At 44.2% G+C, this 16,354-nt stretch overlaps 1 protein-coding gene across 1 annotated transcript in view; it reads left to right on the forward strand.

Annotated features, from left to right (window-relative positions):
• csmd2 (CUB and Sushi multiple domains 2) overlaps nt 1–16,354 on the forward strand; it is a 260,284-nt gene that overhangs the window by 84,091 nt on the left and 159,839 nt on the right. The window contains exon 5 of the mRNA XM_035429807.1: nt 2,061–2,268. Coding sequence (XP_035285698.1) covers nt 2,061–2,268 — 208 coding nt within the window. The remainder of the gene's footprint in view (nt 1–2,060; nt 2,269–16,354) is intronic.

Consider the following 16,354-nt stretch of genomic DNA (forward strand, 5'->3'; position numbering starts at 1 on the left):
CGCACAGACACGCGCACACACACACACACACACAGACAGACACAGACACATACACACACCTACACACACATGCTTGCGTGCGCATATGCACATATGCATTTAAAATTTATTGGCTTTTTATTTCAGGCTTGAAGTCATTCTTAAATGTCGATGGCACTTGCCCACTGTGTGAACCTCCCTGCATTATTGCAGATTTTTTAAATTGATGTGTCTGAGGGGTGGCATTAGAGATGGATTAACGCAGGGGAGTTGACTGGAACTCTTCACCCAGACAATCTGTTTCACGCTGCTCGGCTGTTGGGGCAGCCTCTGATATCTGCTTGGTAACCATGGAAACCCCGGCTCTCAGAACTCCAAATAATACAAAGGCAGAAAAAAGACATCTTGTCACAAGACAATTAATTCCTTTTAAGTTGATTACATATTATATTTCACTGTTTCACTCAAAAAATATAAAAATAGCTGAACAAATCTATAAACTTCTTTATTGGAAAGATATTGGAATGTTTAAAAATATATTTGTTCTTTTCAGTGGTAATAAAGAGGGAGGGAAGGAGGGAGGGAGAGAGAGAAAGAGAGAGGGGGGGGGGATCAGTGTACAAAAGAGACAGTTTCAGGAACTGTAACCTGGAAAGCGCTCCCAGAGAGAGGAGCCAGAACGCCTCTCATCGCTTGCTCGCTCGCTCGCTCGCTCCCGTACCCTCGTCTTGGGAGGCCCCCCGGGAAATGGCGGCTCAGCCTCTGAAGGATGATTGACAGGGCGCCGGGCACCTGTGCCTCTCATATCTCCCTCGGAATAAATCATCCGATTAGCGGGCCGCCTCTAACCAATCCCGGGCCGTCCCTGGCGGAGATGCGTCTCCCGCAAAGGTACCTGGATCTGTCACACCGGCAAATCAAATCAACATGGCATGCAGCCTTTTTAAAAAGACCTGTCTATGCTATATGATGGTTATGGGGACCTTAAATCTTTAAGAAGAGGAGTGAGCCATTTCCTAGGCAGTACATCACACTCTTTATGCGTATGGTTGGCACCGTCAGCCAGAGTCACTTATAAGCCTTTCCACTTACTTTTTTTTACCTTTTGTGCTAAACTGCAGTTAACGTGCACATTCACTCAACGAGAAGAAAGTTCTTTCATCGAGATTTGAAGTTTTACAGGGGAAAAATTCTGTAAAATGAAATGTGTAGCCCTTATATAATTCTATTAATGGTGCAATTAAGAGCATTAAGAGCTTTGTCTGTTAGGCAGAAAAGTTCCAAATGCCACAGTGACATCGCTCCTCCAGAACCCTCTGCAGCCTCATTTTCTGCTCATTTTCCTCTTAACCCACTTAACTCGCCATTCTAGTTTTAAGAAGACGACTGCCAAGTTGTCTGGATCGTTCTCCTCCACGGACCAATCGGAGAGGCTTTGCTTTAAAGGAGTAGACAACGAGGAGCGAGAAGGCATCTTTTTTAGACACCGCCGCCATGTTAGATCACGGCGCTGCTGCGGCCTACAGACGGGGAGTAAAGTTTGGTGTGTCGTGGTTAATGGGGCCAGCCCCTCGCCTCCGCTTTGGTGAGATGGTCGGTGTTCTGCCATCACGCCTCTGCGGGGGAGTCATATGCCACGTTCGCACTCCTCCACCATCGCACCATTTCTGCCATTTCTCCGAAACGCCGTGACAGGGCAGTAGTCCTGGATGGAAGACCAGACCATGAGATTTGTTTGCACGTATTTGGGGTTTGTGCTTCCATCTTGTTCTCATCATTTGTACTGCGATGGTGTCCCCTCTGCAGTGAAAACAAAACTACTGACTACTGTCGTAGTCAGGAAGCCCAGTCTTACTAAAATAATAAATAAAAATGTTAAATCCAGCGTGCACAATTATCACTGCCACACTTAATGACCCATTTCTTCATTTAATTGTTCCTCAAAAAATGACAGGAAATATATTAGTCAGCTCTCTCAGCTCTGTGTGAATATAGAACTTAACTTTTGTGTTTGTGTGTGTTGTCTGCGTGTGTGCGTCCATTTGTGTGTCCGTGTGTGCGTGCCTGCATGTGCTCCACAGCTGATGACGGGTGTGGAGGGACACTGAGGGGTCAGAGCGGTGTCATCACCAGCCCAAACTACCCCCAGGACTACAACAACAACGCGGACTGCACCTGGACAGTCCTGGCCGAGCCGGGGGACACCATCGCTCTGGTCTTCTCCGACTTCCAGCTAGAAGAGGACTACGACGTCCTGGAGATCAGCGGCACAGAGGGATCCTCGCAGTGGTAAGGGCCTAGCTGGCGGGGGACTCCCTGCCACTGTGCACACATGCTTTTTCTGCCTGTTAAGGCCTGCCGCTCGCGATAGGGCCAGTGTGGCATCGTGGGAGGTGTAGTCTTTTGCTCTGGTGTCCTCCTTCCTGGTGCCTCGGTAATTGTCTCCTGCAGCCGTGTGGCTTCCTTGCGGTCGGGGGTTTAGTGCTTCGACCTGCGGCATCGATTACCGTTGACCACCCAGAGGCCGCGGTGCTTTGTTGGAAAATGTTGTGGCGGGAAGATGCTCACGCTCGAGATCAGGGGCTGTGAAGAATCTGTGTGATGTGTAAACAGTGGAGACCTATCTGGACATGACCCAAGACCAGTCAGTGCTTTTTAACAGAGTCAAGGCTGAGCCAGTGCACACTTTTATCTGCTGAGCTGGGGAAGTAAATGAGCGGTAGGGTGGAAGGAGGCGAGCGTGATGCCCCTCCCCTTTCTGGACTGGGACACACCCCCTTGTCTTGGAAATGGCTGACATCGAAACAGAATACTGCGAGGGGAATAATAAGAGGTGCTTAGGGGTGTGCTGCTTCCCACAGGAGAGATCTGTTCTCCAGTTGGGGAAGGAGAGAAAATGCTGCATTATGCCCGATTCACGGCCCCTTAAGACCTCCGTGGCTCTCTCAGTACCCAGCTGCAGACTGACCCTGCGGGGGATGCGGGTGGATTTGTGTTGGCCTGTGCTAAAGGGAAAGCTGCTCTGTGGAAAACTGAGCCTGCAGATTTGTTCACTGTAAACCAGTTCTGTTCCGTGCCGCCAGCCCAGGGCAGGTCACTGGCTGAGCGACCATAGAACGTTCCGTGTTTGTCCGTTTTTGTTGCCTTGACTAAACCTGTTCATTCAGCCCACAGTGGTGCCTCGTGACCACATTGAGAATGATGATGATGATGATGGCGGTGAAACTTCTTCCATTCTTCCGGAACATTTCATTCAAATTCATCTGTTGTTAAAACGATGGAACAAAATGTAGATAATGAACTAAGCAAATAACTGAGCAGACTGTTGTTAAAATTAACAGACGAAAAATCCATGTTATGTTCCCCATTAGTATGAGACCAAGGCTGAAGTATCTTTGTACACATGCATTGTTCATAAGAGCAGCTATGCCATGTACCTGGATGTGCTTTGTCAGTGGACAAACGAGGCTGCGTAAACAAACAAGTAAATGTATTGAGTAAATATTTTATCATAGTGTACCACACTGATGGTACGCTAAATAAATAAATGAAAGTTTCAGGTTGAACCAACTGTTAAATTAGGTAAATTTACATGAATCAAGTGGTTATTGTTGGTTTTTGATTGAATGCAGTTTTTTTTACAATTTTGTCATAAATATGCCTATGCATGCACACTTAAAATGAAAATTATAACAAAATTTAAGAGTGAAGTAAATTGTATGAAAGGGGTTGGCTACAGCAAAATGGGGAAGTAATGACGCACAGATGTGTAGAATATGGGCCCCAGGGGACAGTAAAGCCTGTTATGGGCCCTTGCGATGTGTAAAATCTAGCGTGGGGCCCCCGCCCGCCTCCTCCCCTCCTGTTCAATCAACAACCAGCTGCCCCCCCCCACCCCCACCCCCCTTTAGTGCACCTAAATATATTGGTACCCCCGTTGCTTTTGTTTTATATTAGCAATGATTCATTGGTTTCATCAAAATTTCTCTCAACGGCATTTACTGAGCATGTAAGGCGGGACACGCAATGCATAGAAAGACCTTTATTCCGCACTCTCCCAATGAATGGCTTCATGTAAACAAAAGAAAAAAAATACATCATCAATGCAATAGGTATCTATTAAATGTAATATTAGTCAACATACATGTACCTACCGTGTTGGTTTTTCCCTTAATGGACTTCACTTAATGTGTTATTTAGTATATTACGTAGGTTGAGGTTTTCCTTGTTTGTTTCGACTGTAATTGTTTACGTGGGGTCAGCTAGTACATGTATAATTCTAATTCAGGTTAGTAGCTGGGTGGTGACCCTTCTTATGGACGCTGCGTGACAGCAGAAATGTGACAAATCATTTTGTAAGCTTATGCTATTAATATTGGGCCATATTTTATCATGCATAAAGCAGAGCAGTTGTTATTACTGAGGCAGCAGATTTTAAAATGAGGATGCATTCATGGATTGGAATACCAATGAACTAGCAGTAGAAAATACATTGCTAAACTGTGTCTCATCTCAGCCTTCAAAACATATTCCCTGTCACTCTTCTTTCTGACATTTTATGGCAGTGAAAACTTAAAATCCATGGTGGTCATATGTTATTGTATGTGCTTGTGTGTGATATTGAATCTGCTATTATGTGACCACAGCTGGTTGTGTTCCTATTCCTGTCAGAATGCTTGAATCCTTTTTTTTCTTCAATCTGCAGTGATTTAGAGGCAGACTGAACACTGTGTTCTAAAGATGCTTTTTTCAAATGGTACTAGGTTGTATATCTCACATGCACACACAGACACGCACGCACACACACACACACACACACACACCAACACCCGCACACCTCCACATACACACACACACACACACACACACACCAAAATCCCCCCCTGAACCTGCCTCTAAGTCACCTCTCAGACAGGGAGGCTATGGATCAGAATGCATAAGCGAGACTTAGATTGTGTTTGTCTCACAGTCTTTCTTTCAATGATGTCCTGGGGTGGGGCTTCATATTATGAGGCAGTGTATTTTCATTAACCTCATCAGGGACTCACCCAGGATATACACTGCCTAAGAGCTGCCACATGGGGCAGTATAGGGTAGACACATTCAAATAAATGAGGGTCTGATTCAGTCATTCAAAGTATTTTAGTTAATGTCTGTTAATGTTTCATTAGAATCTGGAAGGCCCCTATAGTATAAGACTTAAGAAATGTGTTTCCATACTTCAGTTTCAATGCAGTCTCGTGATGAATAGGTCCTTCAGATTACAGAATTGTAGAAAGGGTTCTAACCACCTGGCAGCCACGTTGATATAAATGAAAAAGCATACATGAAATTAAATAAAACAACAGTACTTTATGTAATGGCATTTGTCAAATGTAATAAAAATTGCTAGCTGCTTACTGCAGTAATGAATAAAATGTGCTGGGGGCCCATGTTAAAAAAGTGTATATATAAATAAATAAATAAATAAATCTACATAACAACAGCAACAACAACAACAACAATAATAATAATAATAAAATTAACCTTTAAATGTAAACCCTAAGAGACTTAGTCGATAGTAGACAAAACAACAAAGTGAAGGTAAACATATTCCATATAATATATAACAAAGTGAGGGTCAGAGACAGAGAGAAAGAGAGCAAATATAAAACTGTATCTGACATATTGGTATTATTTTTAGATATATTATATTTATCTTGTGTATGGAATATACAGTTCTCTCTGTACGCACCTGCACAGTAACAAGGAGTGTTAGGTTCGTGGTTGGACGGATCCTAATGATGATCTACAAAGTCGCAAGTTATTAAATGGAGCTTTTTCTCCTGCCTGTGTGAACGCTGTTTGTGTCTGTGGTTTTGATTTAATTGGCCCCTCGGTGGCTGTTCTGCCATTCCACAGGTGCCCTGGTTACAGCTGTGACATTCCTGCCGTCACCGGCGCTGCTCTAGAAAAATGACTACCGCCGGCGCGCGCCGCCAAAAGCTGTCAGAAATGATTCCGCGCGTTGCTTGGGACACGCCGCGTTGTTTGTCGCCGAAACGGGCGACTTCAATCTCGCAAATGGCTCTCGCCAGCCCTCCCCGGCAGCAGCGGCTGCGGCTAATGGCATCCGTCTGATGTACCCGCCGGAGGAGCGCGGCGAAGACGGGGTGACGGAAAAGGCTTTCATCTTCCCCGGCGCCGGGTGCGCCCGCGTCTGACGCCGGTGGGCGCAGATTGCTGTAAACGCCGACGCCGCCTTCTCCGCAGTCTCGGTGACAGGCGGCCATTTTTTTCCCCCTCGGATTAGCGAAATGCAGATACCGCGCGTGACTCCGGTCCTCCGAGCTCCGGTGCCAGCAGCCCGCTGCGTGGCCACCTCTGTGAGTCACGTGTCTCTACACCTAGAGGAAGGACCCCGCTATTAATTTAGCGTATCGCTAGGCGGGGTTTCTAGGAAACGCTGGGCTGCTGCATGGAGAGGGTGTGTTCACCGGCTCGCGGTAGGGTGTCAGTGGCGGTCGGCACCTTCTTCGAATGCAGCTGATTGGTGCTTGAAGGCTGTTTCTCGTGGCCTCTCAGGTGGCGCCATATGTGATATTCATCACGGAGGGAAAACGAATTAAGGCTCACGGCTGGGGCTCAATTAGAGAAACCCCTTAATGTGCTGTGAATGTCTGTCCTACAGAATGGCCTCTACTTACAGCAATGCAAATTACTGAGCAGTGACACACAGTGCCGAGATGTACAGTGTGCATTGGGATTTTACATGCACACACACGCGCGTGTGCACACACACACACACGCGCGTGTGCAGACACACACACACAGACGTGCGCACGCACACACCCATGCATGCGTGCACACACACACAAACACATACTACAATGTGCACATAAAGTTTATTTCTACACATAAAATATATAAATGCTTCAGCATTAAATGAGAATTTTCTTACCAGTAAAGCATATCTGAACAGAAAATTGCAATTGAGAGGATTCACTAGAATATATTAAATCAGCTTTGTCATGTATTTAATTAGTAGTATATATTTCCTTTGTGTACATTTTTGTGAGGCAGAAACCAATGGATAAATACAGCTCACCAGTTCCAGGACTATGTCTTTAATTAATGAATGAAAAAGGTATCGATTATTCAGGCCATTGGGAGGAGTGACAGCCCCCTTTGTGCGTAACGATTGGGTGCCTGCCATGAGTGATGGACTGTAGCCAGGAGGCTACGTCACTAGTGATGTCACTCAACACTGCTTCCTGGGAGGTCACAGACCCGAGACACTCTTCTGGATTAAGGAACCTGGTTCACCCAGGGACGTGAGGTGGTCAGGGTCATGGTTTGGCCAGGCCGAAATTCAGAAATCAGAAAGGGGTTTGAATTTATTTATTTATGGGCAGTTGTACTATTTCATCAGGTCGCCCTTGTGCCACCTGCCCCAGTGTAATGAGAGGAGCAGCTGAAGGGCGTGCACGTTGTGGGCGTGCACGGTGTGGGCGTGCACCGGGCCTTGAGCTGGTGATTATTTCCCACACTGCTGCAGAGCAAGCGCCATTGTGGGAGAGGCACGACTCTCACTGGGAATTACTGGTAACCTGCAGGTGTCCGATGAGTGATAGAGTCCTTTTGCGGGGGTAACTTAAGGAGGCTGCTGACTCTACTCCACTCTACCCCAGCAGGATGCAGCCAATAATGTTCCACTGCTGTGGACTCCCTGACAGCTAATCATATAGCCCAGGCTCAAGCCAGAAGTATCTAGGCTATATGGAACAGTCTGCAGTTGCCACTACAAATGAGAATTGAGTTCTTCGTGGTTGAATAAAGGTAAACTTTGTTTACTTTGCACTTAAGTATCCATAACCAGCTGTAGGTTATGCTTGAGGAAAGCACATTAGTTTGTGAATTGTGTCAGTACAAAACCAATTTGATTGACTGATTGCATCTTCAATCAGTCCTGAGTTGAATATATTCCCAAAGCGTTTTAAGCATGCCTGCGCATATTCAGCTGATGCAAAATTACTGACTTGTTTTCAGAGAAATGTGAGAATAGGGGTATTACACTGATACATTTCTGATCCAGAGATAATGGTAGGATTTATCGTAGCTTAGTCTGTATTCTGTATTTGGCTTACACAGATCTTAAATGTGCTGAAATTGGACTTTTCCCAAATGCATGCACTTTGGAACAATGTGTGCTGGATGGAATTGAATAACAATTCCACAACAGAATTCTAATTTAAAATTTTGGGAGTCGAGAGCTGTGCATTGGGGTGCCATGATAATTTTCTTTGATTCCAGAAGTTGTATGAATTATAATCCTTGGTACAAGTCTCCGAGCAGAGTAACTTGTCAGAACATTTCCTCCTAAGAAAGATAATTGTGAAAATTGTTAGTTCTAATTGAACAATTTAGCTGACAGCAACTTAATTTTCGCTGGAAGCGTGGTGTAAATTTCATTTAAATTAAAATAAAAAAATGTAAAAAATCTGCCTTGTATTAGAAGCACCATGTGGAGGTGTGATGTTTTGTGGTGCTGTAAATGTCTACTGCTGTGCTCCTCCATCATTTTTCTAAATTCAGATTTTACATGTTTCTTTTTTGGCTTAATGTTCTTCTTTGTGACTCCTGGCAATCCATATCCAAATGTAAGCCCATAAATAATATCCCTGTTACTTACATTTATAATTGTTCTGATGAGATAAACCACAGAACTTTGTGAATCCCTAGATACCCTGTCATGGTCCTTTTCTTCCCCTTTACTGTTATTTTCAAGCATTTTTTTTCTACACTAAACTTTTGCCACTCAGGCACAGGATGACTTGTACCACTGCATAATTACACTTATAGGATTGATTGAACTGTTGAGAAGGATGTTTTGAAGAGGAAAAAAAGAAATTGGTCACCCTCCAAAATTGAGTGCTCTTCAGTTTACTCTCATTGTCTTTGAGAAATCCCAAAAAAGCCAGTTCTCAGATAAAATGAACGACTGAATCTGATTGGAATCTTCCAGCTTGTCATTGTTTGTCATTCTGAGAACTTAACAAAGAACAATTTCTCGTACTCTGCGGCTGAATTAATGCATAGCAGTGAAGTTTATCACAACATGGTTTTTCGATTGAAGAGGATGACGAGAGCTCTGTGCCCTGCCATCTTCACACTGGAGCAATTATCTTTTTCAATTTGCCTCGATGGCTGTTGCTTTGAATGATATAACATGATAAACTGAATGAAGAAATTAAGGAAAATTATTTGCATGTTCAGAGAGTCACTGTGAATAGCTTTCGATAAGAGGAGGTACGAAAGGAGATCTGTGATTCCGAACTATCGAGTGGCCCGGATGCCTGCACAGGTGAGTGCAGGGTGTCAATGCGGCCAATGACTGGTGAACATTTCAGAGGTGCACCTACCATGTTTAACCCTCTCTCTGTTGGTCAACACCAGCAAGTGACATGGTTTAAGTTTTGGCATCTGTGACTTTTCCAATGGAAGCCTGGGTATCTGTGTGTCCGTGTGTGTGTGTGTACATGCTTGGGTATGTGCAGGCATGTGTGCATGTATGTGTGGGTTTGAATGAATGTACAGAATGCTTTAATGTTGTGGTTTTGATTTGGAATGGAGAAGGCATTAAAACAAGCTCCAGTGTTGTATCAGTAATTTGAAGAGCTGGGCACGTAGCAGCCTCCAACTGCAAATTACTTTCTGCTTTCTCCTTTTTGTTATTATTGTGTGAAGCCTTCAAATGAGTGTGGGTTGTCTAGACTAATTGTCTGATGAGATTATGCCATTCCAAAATCAATTAGCATAAGTGGCAGCCCTTAAAAGTGCACACAGCAAACATTTTATATCATAAGCTGTAAAATGTCTCATAGAGAACACAAGACAGAAACAAATATGCTTGTCTTTAGAAATTTCCATGAGGTATTCAAGCACAGTTCATTTCAAAGTAGTTTTAACATGTCGCAAATAGTAATATTAAAAGTTGAGCCAGAATGGTAATTGTTGGAATTAAAACATCGGTTTCTTTACTGGATATAGTATTTGCTAGAGCATTCCTTGGGAAATAATTGGCTCCACACATCTGAAGTGCTGCACTGTCTGAGTGAGTTTTTCAACTTGGTGTTCGATTCAACTTCATTTCACCCTTAACACACTCGATGAAACCAACACCATCAATTGACTGGGCCCTGGGGGTGACCCCATTTTTGTGGAAAGTAGAACCTCAGCAGGGGGCACACGTCATGTTCTCGTTGCCATGGAGATCAGCTGCTGTTACACCTGGGGCAGTGAGGCGTCTAGCTTCCTGGCATGGGGCAGGCGTTCGCCTCTACCGAAGGCCTATTTATCATACGTTTTCTATACAATGACAGACCCTCAGGTTCGACCTGGGCTTTGACAGATTTGACAGGGTTTTGACATTGGTGCTATGCTGTCATGAGTCCTGTGTGAGAGGAACAGAATGGTTGCTGCATTATACAAATGGATGCTATGCTGTGACACTGAGTCAATACAATGCTTGCATAATGATAAATAAATAAAGCAGGTCAGTGATTCCTGTCTAATCAGGCAACCACTTCACATTCCTTTTAATTTAATTAAGTTGATTCATTCCTTTTTTATGATGGCACATAATCAGAGTATTATATCAAGTCTACTCTGTTTCTATGTGACTGCTTCACTGTGCATTTAATTCATACCAAGATGATTTGTCTGCACCAGTTCCAGAGGAGGATGTTTGCTGTCCCTGTGAAACTATGGTCACATTTTTAATCCAAGAGATATTTACTGCCATTGTTGTAGAAGTCAAGGGGACTAACTTCCCTCGGGTTGATTTGGATTGTTTCATGACACCAAGTGACATCATGAGATATGTCACAGTTAGCCTAGCATCCTGCATGTTTTATTTCACCCTTTATTAGGTTTAGCCATTAGCCAGCCATCAGCATAGGTAGTTCCCATAGGGAAGAAGACATCTTGATGGGAGAACAGAATTCAATACAAGCTCCCCAACCTCGGCCATCTAGCAGCCTAACATAACTAGCTAGCTAAAAGTAATTTACTTACAGGTCCAACAGAAACAGGCTAGCTCTGCATCGCTTTTCATCCCTTTGGCAAACTTCAGCTGACACCACCAAGGAAAAGCAATTCCAACGTTGACTCTAGTTAATGAAGGAGCCCTGTCAGCTTGTCTTTTTGCTTTGCTATATCTAGGCTTCTCCGCATTCGTCATTGCAGCAGCTAACAAGCAACACACGCTTCTGGAATCTTATCCCAAACCACAGGCTCTGTAGCCACGCCCACCCCTCCCCACACAGAAAAGAGTGCCATGCCCAGAAACGTCCCAAACACATTTTAGAATAACAAATACAGATAAAAGGTGTAGGAAATTGGTGAAACTAAGTACAGACATAGATTGACAGTGCATCATAGATATGCCTTAGCATGGCTATTTTAGTATATATTTCTAGTAAAAAATCAGTCTGCATAGTCTGCCATTAAGGTGTATAATTATCTGCATTATCTTCCTCACTTTCTGTCAAAGAGAATGCCTGCATGCAATTTAGTCGTTCTGGAAGTGAATACAATGGGGACATGCGTTGATGGAGCTGAGACTCATAAGGAGTTGTGAAATGAAGGTTATGAAAACCGCGGAGCTTGAAAGGGTTTTCAGAACATGTCTTCGTTTATTTATTTATGTGTCTTCTTTGTGCATGCCACAGTCCTCACCCCCTCTCGGCTCTGTACCGCCCACACAGGACAGTTTGCTGCCCCAGGATCACTTTGATCTTTTAGTCTCTCCTCCTTAGTAATGTGGTAAAAGTGGAAACAAAGACACGAAATACATGAAAGTTAAAAGCAATATGATGGGCATTTTACTCATTTATTTATTTATTTACTTTGCATCAGCTGCTGGCGATGGACAAAGCGCTGTCTTGTTGTCTCTCGGTTGTTTTCACAGTGACTGGTGCATGCATGATTTTTTGCAGAGAATGCTGACAGCTCGGCAAGTGAATTGACTATGCTGTTCTCGCTTTGCTTTGGTGCATTAATTTTGGCTTGTGAGTACAGTAAACTCTTGTTTTATAAGTCAAATCAAATTAAGCCTGAGCTTCTTGTTTCAAGGTCCATTCATCTCTTCAGCAATCTACACTGTAAAATGTCCAGTGTTTATGCAGCACTTAATAGATTTGAGAGTGAGACAAAGTGTTATCTGTTAAAAGTTAAATTAACACGATATTCTTTAAATATTTTATTTTTTTTGTATTTTATTCATAAAGATTATTGTTATTTTACAATACATTATCAGTCATTGTGGCTTCCATACATCATCATCAGAGAAGATACTTAGCACCTGGTGATGTATATGGGTCACAGACTTAAAGCAGTCATTGCATGCAAAGGATATGCGACAAAGTACTATACTACTTTCATTTAGATAACATTAAAATGTCCCAAATATTATGGTGCCCTGAAATAGGGGGGAGGGACGGAATCTTCAATTTAACCACATTGAACACCTGAATTGTTTCGGGTGTTCTGAGGCAAATCAAGAAAAGTATGTCTTTGTCGAAAACATTATGTAGGTCACCTCAAGTAAATAAGTAGTCATTATCCCTGGTGCTTGAAAGCTCTATCAAGTGAGCATGTTGTTTTCAAAAGGTCAAGCTGCACTGAAAAAAAAAATAGTTTCTATAAAATTGTGTAGTGATACAAGAGGGACATATAAACGATCAATAAAACTGTTTTAGAAAAACAACTCATAACTGTCTCTCCAGTAGCATGACCACATATGCTACCTTTACCATAAACAAATCAGATGGGTTTTCAATGCCAAATTTCCAATGAGGTTAACAAACGTTTTGCTTAGTCTGGGAACCTAATTTTGTGAAGAATGAATCAATATATATAGATAGAGTGTTTGTTTATAAACAAGAATGAATGCATTTGCTACCCCCCCCCCATCCCATCCCACCTCACCCCACCCCATCCCACCTCATTCCAGTTTTGCTGAGTCTGCAGAATATGTCTGTTTTCCCCACGTCAGCAGGTAACAGTGTGAATCAATATCTGTCTTTTTTAGTCACTCCGAAGACTCCTCAACCAGTCTCTTTGTCCCAGTCGGGTTTCATTTAACCCCCGCTTTTAGTTTACATCTCAATTCGCGACACGCCATGAAAATCGATCAAAACTGCAAGAGTGAACTGCTTGCAGATCTTACCAGGTTTCAGTGGCGCTATAAACTAACCTCTCCCCACCCCCGTTGTCATGCGATATATTGTTAAACCCATATTTTTTATGACTTTATTGGAAATGAAAGTTGGTTGAAAATAAAAGTTGCATGAAAATGGAAATGATGAGTAAGGAGACTCAGCTGAGAGCACTCAAATTCACCTCAAATCCTCATACAAATCCTCATTTTATCACACTGGCTCACTGCATCTCAATAGATACCATCAATTCTGTGGAAGGCCCTTTTTTTTATTTTGCCTGCATTATGGATACACTGTGTAAATACCGCATTGTCTGTGCACCTAGCATGATCATTAATGTTGTCAAACTTAATGTTACCACCAGCACCCCGTGAGTTCCACAGGGTAAGCAGCAATCTGAAATCTTTAGCTGGACCGAGGACAGCAGATTGCTTGGTGCCCCTCGTGACTAACCATCTCTGAAATGATTGAATTGAATTATGTAACAATGAAAGAGTACAGAGTAACCGCCAGTGACAAGCCAGGTCTCGGGGTCTATTGATCTGTCAAAGTTAAAATTAAAATTGGGAGGGGCTGTGTGGCACAATTGAAATTTGTCAAAGAGGCCTATCACTTATAACTGATGGCCGTTCTGTCTTCCTGATGTGCAGGTCACTTGCATTAATTTCTCACCAGTGATACTTGATTGAATGCAGTTGTTGATTAGACTGGGGCCCTCATGACTGTATTATGACTATTACGTTGCATTTATAGTCACATGAATTTATCACTCACATTTAAAAGTGCATACATCTCCAGTGGTACCATTTATGAAAGGAATGCGTTGTGTTATATTACTATTTTTTGGGATCCTTGTAAAATGTTCAGCAAGAAGGACACATCAGAGGAAAGATACTAGGTACAGGGCTAGGTACAGTAGCTAATAAGGTGGAAATGCTGTCGCCGCCATTGATCCTTTGGCAGCATATTTACATGTTGGAGCTGATCCCATGCCACTGTTTTCCTTGTTTAATTACCCGGGAGCAATGTAGCTGAGTTGTCGTGGGTCACTCTGCCCAATAAGGGAGGCAGGGTGCAGATCAAACCAGCTGGAGCGTTTGATGTCGATGCTGGCTACATGCTCCACGGACCCCTCGTTCCCCGCGACTCACCGTGTTTGCTCAGTGACATAACCTTGGACTGTGTGTGCTCGGGTGTGTGTGCATGGGTGTGTGTGTGTGTGCATGTGTGTGTCTGCGTGTGCGTGTGTGTGGAGAAAAATTAGATTTTAGGGGACGTTTAAGATTCACAGGACCGTGAGAGATGCACAAGAAGCCAATTAATCAATCGCACTAATCAGCCGAGGGAGAGCTGGTGCAGAATACACAATGGGCACGGGCGGCGGGGGCGGCAGGCGCGGCTGAAGGATGGCGTGGGCGCAGAATGGAGCCGCGGAAGACAAAAGGCGTCGGGCCGAGCGTGGCGCGGCGGCGGCAGCGAGATTGCGCCGCCGCCGTTTATCAGGGGCGCGCAGCATGCGGCCTGGAGGACAAATGAAAGAGAGGAGAGAGGGGGAACGAGGGGGTAGAGTTTCTGCACTGCCATCGCCCCCAACGTCCCCACCCCCCCACCCCCCTCACCCCCCTCACCGCCACCCCCGCCCCCCGCTCAGGCCCGCTCTGTTCTGCCGCATTGTCTGCGGAGTCGGGGATGAATCCGGCCCACGGAGAGGAGAGATGAAAGAGTAAAGCGGGTCGGTCCAGCTCTCGCAGGTCTTATCGGTTGTTTGGCCGGAATAACATCGGCCGCTAGGAATTCGTTTCCATGATGAGGAGGGCTTTGTATGCATGAAATAAAAGGGCAGTCACATTGTGCATTCCCGGGCTTTTGAGAGAAGTATTCTTGGTAGAGATACTTGCCTGAGTATCTGTGCCTCCTGAGAGGTGTTGGTGATTATACTTTGGGGTGGGGGGGGGGGGGGGGGGGGGGGGCTTGGAGAGGGTCATCACACTCCAATGCGTACACTATTATTAGCTCAGCACCCTATGGAACTTGCTATCAGCAGTGTACAGTATGGCGGAAGCTGCAGTGTAGTGATGTGGCTGGTGCACCGATCCAACGCTACGATTCTCAAAACAAATCATTTTCGTGATCCATTATTCTTTTTATCTGTTTATTTATTCATTTCACAGATTGCAGATGGTTTGTTCCCTGAAACTAATTTTTTCAGCCATTATCTTATTCAGCAGTGCTTGTTTGAGTTCTCAAAAGTGCATTTGACCAGATGGGCTTGAATGACATTCACATCATCCAGCATTGTGGCTTAATTTATACTCCTCCTGCGTCAGCCTGTGTGCAACTGGCATGGTTAACTGTAAGCAGCCCACTTTGCTATGAGCTCTAACACAATTTGGCCTAACCTTTCACCAGCTCTTCAGCTCATGAAGCACAATTAAACTTCATGCATGGCGTTCTCCACTGAGCTTGCTCTCAATCCCCACACACTTCCAAATGCACACACACACACACACACACATATACCTGCACGTACACACACGCGCACACACTCACACACACACACTCGGACACAGACACATCAATGTGATTAATCATTTTTTTCCCAAGATATCTTCATCATTTGCATGATAACTGGTGCAGTCATTAGGGTATGCAGATAGTGTTCCACTTCTGGATTAAATTAGGCAGTGCTACAATTTTAGTTGGTCAAGCAGACAAAGTCAGGAGGTCCAGAATGTGCCTGAAATCCCAAAATCAGGTTTTTTTTTTAACGTTGGCAGACGTTACGTAACCCGTCCCTCCAGAGTCCCCGTCCGCTCACATTCCCGCTTCAATTTTATTTACGCCCCGCACAACGTTGCTGTCAGATCATCGAGAGTCGACGGATGAGATGGGGATATGCTCTGGGAATTCTCCTGGGAATTTTCCCTCTGCCTCGCTCCACCACATGCTCTCCCTAGGAATGAAATGAAGCCGTGGGCATTATTGGACGTCACAGGATGTCAAGGCGTCACGTTCTAGATCCCCGTTGCCATGGCTCAGCAAGCTGTTGTAGCCTGGAAATCAACCTGCTGATGCGAAATCCAAATACAAAAGAAATATTAGTGGAGCCTTTTGCTAATGCCCTCTTTCACAGAAATGTCGACATCGCCACAGAAGTTTAGAATTGAGATATT

Source organism: Anguilla anguilla, chromosome 8, assembly GCF_013347855.1.
Source record: "Anguilla anguilla isolate fAngAng1 chromosome 8, fAngAng1.pri, whole genome shotgun sequence".
NCBI lineage: Eukaryota > Metazoa > Chordata > Actinopteri > Anguilliformes > Anguillidae > Anguilla > Anguilla anguilla.